Below are 5,294 nucleotides of genomic sequence, written 5' to 3'. Positions count from 1 at the left end.
ATTGGCCGCTTCACGCTTGAGGTCGCGGCGGTCGATCTGTCTGCGCGCATGTGATACAATGATGCAGCAATAACATAATTTTTAATAACAAAGCTGTGGTACAAATATTTTTGAGCGCTCATTATTTAACTAGAACCTCCGAAGATATTGAAGCTTATCAGTGAGTTTTCGAAAAAGCGATCAAGAGGCTCGGAGAAGAAGCGCTCGCCGCATCGCGATTTTATTTCCTTATGGCGGCGCCCATGGCTTCTTCATCAACGCAAAACTTCAAGCATGATTACTCAAAGAGACCGTCATCTGAGGACAGCGTTGTCGATCCGGTTGAAGAAATGTTGAAGAAGACGGGCTGTATTGATCTCCATTACGCTGTTCAGGTTAGTAACATAAACGTAAATCTTTTTTCTTCAGTTAACTTTCAACGTGGCAGCGGTCATGCCGGTCGAGGATTCACCAGCCATTTTACTCTATGTTTATTTAAGAAGTGTTGTTCATTGTAATTTGTACATTTTTGTAGGAGTGTATGGCCGAGCACCGCGACTGGCGCAAGTGTCAAGAAGCTGTTCGAAACTTTCAAATGTGCATAGAGCGTAACGCGAAGAAAGCTGGAAGCCAGTAGGAGCCATTTGTCTGGTACACCGTTGGTGAGTGTGTTCAATAATCTGCTTAAAACTCAATGTAATCAGTGTTTCTAACGTTGCGTGGTTGCTACTTCTTGAGCAGCCACATTTGCATAGGCGCGCCTGTTTTCAATAGATAGTAGTGAGCATCTGCACCGGTAGATGGCGTAACTGGCGGTACCTTTTTTTTTTTTTTTTTTTTTTTTTTCCCTCGTCCCGGTTTGCAGGTTTCGTCGCTTGCGAGCATGGCGTCAGCTTCGGAACCGTGGGGCTCTACTAGCACCAATGCTGTCAACAGCGCTGAACAAACTTTCGAGGACAACTTCAGTCCAGCGGTCACCATACCGGACACGGAACACTACGTGGCGGCTCTAGGTAGAACATGTTTGAACGTTTGAAACGCGCATGATGCGTCGTCACGGCGGCGTTGTGCATTGCTCGCGCGAGGTAGCAACGGTTTGATTGATCGGATTGCGCGATCGCTATCAAGAGATTACTTTCGATTTCGAATCCCACAGCGCGTATTTGTGGTGCAGATATTCTTTTCTTTTTTTTCTTTTACGCGCCAGACACACTACGTTGGTGGAAGCGGTGGGAAGTGGCATCGACTCCTACGTTGCTTATAGTCTGCACATTTGTTCATGGGATAAACATTCCTCGGGACTTCGCCCCCGTGTCGGTGTCATATGCGTGTCTAACCTCTTTCACGCCGACTTGGGTCGCTAGCTATGCGCAAGAATAGGCGTCTTGGGCCACTGGGCATATGTACGTGAACACTCTTGGCCAATCCTCGAGAATGGGTATGTGCCACTGGGCAGGTGCCCGGAGAGGCAAGCAGAACAAGAGGCAAGAATTTAAGAAGACAGCTATAGAGACGTGCAGAAGTTGACGTCAAAAGCAGCCTAGTGTGGCGAAAGAAGTGAAGTGAACAGAATGGGCCGAAAGCACGCGAATAGCATTGAGTACAGAGAAGTGATGATTGCAATAACATAAAATTGAAGAAGTCGTCTACACACAAGTGAACAATTTGGCAACTCAGTGTGTCACTGAGACTGCTTCGGTGCTAATCACATTGATGTGGGCATTCATCGTGAGATAGGCATCACCTTGTATATTCACATGTAATACGCCCACTTGCTATGGTCTCGATGAAGAGACTAGCTGTATTGAAAATAAATAGGTTCTGCTGGATTTTTTAGTCGCATGTTAAGGCTGCAGCAATGAGTATGTTGTGGAACCTGTCATGGGCATTTGATGTAGTTTGCCAGAGACTGTGGAAGTACCACATCAGAATTCAAATGTGAAATCTGAAACACCGATCCGACCTCAGCTAGTGTCTTCTTGCATTGTGCTGTGTCTCTTGCCTCTAAATATGACGAAAACCACCTGCAACATGGCAAGTTTGCTCTGCAACCAACTGTTGTACGTCGATTTAAGTTGGAGTGAAACGTGACTGTGCATATGAAGCTTTGTGGCCAGTCATACTTGGCACTATAACTTGACTGAGCGATCCGAGCTCTGGATGGCTGCGGCTCATATGTCTGTCTTGGCTGTCACGCGACTGCTCGTCGCCTGCACGAGCCACCCAAGGTGGCTTGGGAACCCATGCTATTTTTCGAGCTTAAGTTCTTTGGGTTGACCCTAACGCAAAGACCCAAGGCTGCCTTGCGTTCAGCGCATTCTCAGCTGTACATGCCAGTGACCGAAGTTGGCATCAAGGAGGTTCAGTGAAGAGTGGCACACAACCAATGTCCCAAGTTGACGTGAAAGGAAAATGGTTAGGTATGGACATGAATAGGTACCAGAAAGTGCATGATGTAACGAAAGGGTGCTGATATCATAAAGTTATGCCATGTTGAATTAAACTAAAATGGTACATCTGGCTGCTATCACAAACTTGTATTTGGGAACAGGCAGCAAATGAACCACTTCTTCGCAAAATGCACATTTCATGTTCTGCTTAAGTTGAATACCTATAAATGAAAGAGTGACCTGCAGTGTATTTATTTCATGTGTTCACTCCTGTCTTTCAGAATCCAGGCTGGCCAGACTGAAGGGTCGGACCAGAGATGTGACGGCACGAGAAATGCTTGCAGTGCTGGGAGAAGCACGTCATGACCACACAGGTCGTCTCATTGCGTCAGATCCAGTGCCGTCTACACCAGAAGTTGCAGCATATTTGCCGAGCGATAACTTCGGTGACGTGCCTGTCCATGCGACTTATCTTGAGGTGAACAGCTGAAATTTCTCATGTTTATGCTAAAAGTTTAATTGCAGTTAACTTTTCTGTAGCTGCAAAGAAAGCATGCTCAACTTTGTGATGCTTTTATAGTTAAAAGAAAAGTAGTACTATGGTGTGCAACTAAAAATTGGAACAAAACTATGATACGTATGTTGTATGACTAGCAGCTTTACTATCATATTTGCTCTATTCTAACGCACACCTTCTTTCTGTATATTTACTAAAAACTACATGTGCATTAGATTTGAGTATAGCACAAAAGCTACAACAATGAAGAGCTCTTCTGCAATGAAGAGCTGTTGGCAGCATTATGAATTTCTGTAATCCAGTCCAAAGCACAAATAGCTGAAGCTGTAGAAGCACCAGTTGCTTCATGCCTGTTGAGTGAGTTTGTGGGGCTATATCAGATTTTATACTTAGTCGTTTGGTGCCACAGGCAACACTGAAAATGAGATGCTCTGGGTTGATAGCGATAAGTTGGCCTCAGAAATGTCAGAAATGTCAGAAAAGTCAGAAATGCTGGAGATTTGCGTAAACTGCATGTTGCTTGGCCAGCTATACGACACGTTTCGTAATCCACTGGTGACAGCCTGTTGAGGGAGAAATTACAGCATTGGTGTGTAAAGCGACTGCAGAAAATATTTGAACAATTCTAAACTGTAAGAGCTGAATGGTACATTGGGAACACATTGCCCAGACACCTTCCGCAAAAAATAAACCTTGGATGGTACTTGCACCGCCGCCTTGTGTCAGCGTAAGACTTCACATACCACAAGGCTGCTTGGTTTGAGCAAGTTTATTCAGTACAGTTCCTAGAGCAGGCGAAATCAGTGGCAGCAATTAGCATTTGCTGCTGCTTATGTGCGTTGTATAAAGCTGAATAACCATTAATAAAGTGCATACACATCTCGCTAAAAGTGTGCACTCTAGACAAACTAAAAAAAAATTTGGAAGGTGGTTCCACCTCTAGTTGAAGTCGAAAGATGCTGCCTTCTTGGGCAGATAAATCAGCTTCATCATTTTTTATATCATCCTCGTCATCATTATCATCACAGTCACCATCAAAATGGCTGTCAGAATAACGTCACGCAACCTCCTTAACAACATTCCCGACATAGCCAGTGAGCGGATGCATGAGGCATACATGGAGGAAGGATGTAAGGATTTCTCTAAGGGGCTTGTCATAGCATGTGTACTGCTTAAGCAGCGATGTCAATCAAAATGGCTGTCAGAATAAGTTATATAGTGACATCATCATCATCTGTGCTGTCACATTTTTTTACCCTGCGCTAGGTTCGGGATCAGCCCACAAAAAAAGCATAGAGGCTAGAAATGGACATGCCCGATATGGAAAAGTCGTCGTTACTAGCCAACGAAGACATTGTCTTAAAAGAATTCGTGCCAATCCCTTCTTTTACCGTCTCGACAAGATTTTTGCAAGTTTTAAAGTTTGCAGGTTGGCAGGTATGTGAAAGTGTTGCGGAGTAAAAATATGCAAAGCAAAGTGAAGTAAGACAGGGCAGGAAAGAGCATCTGAACAGAAAGCAGAGCTCGCTAAAGAAGCATTGTAATGCATCTACAGTTGTTGCTCGGCTAGTTGGTTCCAAGTCTTATTTAGCTTTGTTTCACATCTTAATACGCCATAATAAGTATGAACCAACTAGCCCAGCAAGAGGTATTGAAACTGTAGTGTGTGGACAGAGATGAACGAGACGAACAGTGAACGAGTTTAGAGCCACAGAAATCGCGAGGTCTGCTGATTTTATTTCAAAAATCGTTCATGACGTACCAACAAGCCCATATCTCTACCTTTGCAGAGGAGGCTGTTCCCTGAAAGGCAGGCCTTGACGCAAGAAGAGCTCAGGCACCTTCTCGAGGCTGACTTCTTGGAAAAGCAGGCCCTGGCAGCAGCCATAGCAACTCCTGGGGAAGCCAGAGACAGGGCAAGCATCTCTAGTGCCGATTCAGAGCCTAACCGGTGAACAACACATGCGATCTAGGCTTCACCTCATGAAAATGAATCCTATATTCATGTTGCACATTGTAGCTGGCTACTATCTCGCATTACTGTTGCATTTCTGTTCAGGTACAATGATGCCTGAATCTTTTTTCTCATGTTGATTTAGACACTTGTTGAAATAGATTTCTTTCCTTTGATGACTGTATTGAATAAACTCTTCTGTACAGAGGCTTTAGTTTCCTTAGATTGGTTGACTCACTTGCATGTTGTGTGAGTGCCATTGAATGTCCTTGAGTTGGTGCATAAAAAGACCATACTTTTACGTAGTCATATTAAGTGCACTTCACTTTGATTGTGCTCGACTGTCACACATTGTGCTTTGGTTGCAGCGGAAGTAAAGATAAAACTTCCTGCATAGTTGGGGTTTTGTAAGCATTAAACCAGCGAGGTCCTGCCTTATATTTGCGGTTCAGCA

The 5,294-nt window shown here is 44.3% G+C and overlaps 1 protein-coding gene across 1 annotated transcript; it reads left to right on the top strand.

The window, feature by feature from the left end:
- The first annotated feature begins 514 nt into the window (after window positions 1-514).
- Window positions 515-5,048, top strand: LOC142588125 (coiled-coil domain-containing protein 32). Its single transcript, XM_075699607.1, has 4 exons — window positions 515-641; window positions 845-992; window positions 2,651-2,847; window positions 4,677-5,048. The coding sequence occupies exons 2-4, from the start codon at window positions 863-865 to the stop codon at window positions 4,839-4,841; spliced, it is 492 nt and encodes a 163-aa protein (XP_075555722.1). The 5' UTR covers window positions 515-641; window positions 845-862; the 3' UTR covers window positions 4,842-5,048.
- The last annotated feature ends 246 nt before the right edge of the window (window positions 5,049-5,294 follow it).

The sequence above is a fragment of the Dermacentor variabilis genome, chromosome 7 (assembly GCF_050947875.1).
Source record: "Dermacentor variabilis isolate Ectoservices chromosome 7, ASM5094787v1, whole genome shotgun sequence".
Classification (NCBI taxonomy): Eukaryota; Metazoa; Arthropoda; class Arachnida; order Ixodida; family Ixodidae; genus Dermacentor; species Dermacentor variabilis.
The sequence above is the reverse complement of the archived record's forward strand: the minus strand, read 5'-3'. Positions and strand labels throughout refer to the sequence as shown.

Coding starts and splice junctions, on each gene's coding strand:
- LOC142588125 (XM_075699607.1), top strand. CDS start 863: ATGGCGTCAGCTTCGGAACCGTGGGGCTCTACTAGCACCAATGCTGTC. Junction 993..2,650: donor ACACTACGTGGCGGCTCTAG/GTAGAACATGTT, acceptor CCTGTCTTTCAG/AATCCAGGCTGGCCAGACTG. Junction 2,848..4,676: donor TCCATGCGACTTATCTTGAG/GTGAACAGCTGA, acceptor CTACCTTTGCAG/AGGAGGCTGTTCCCTGAAAG.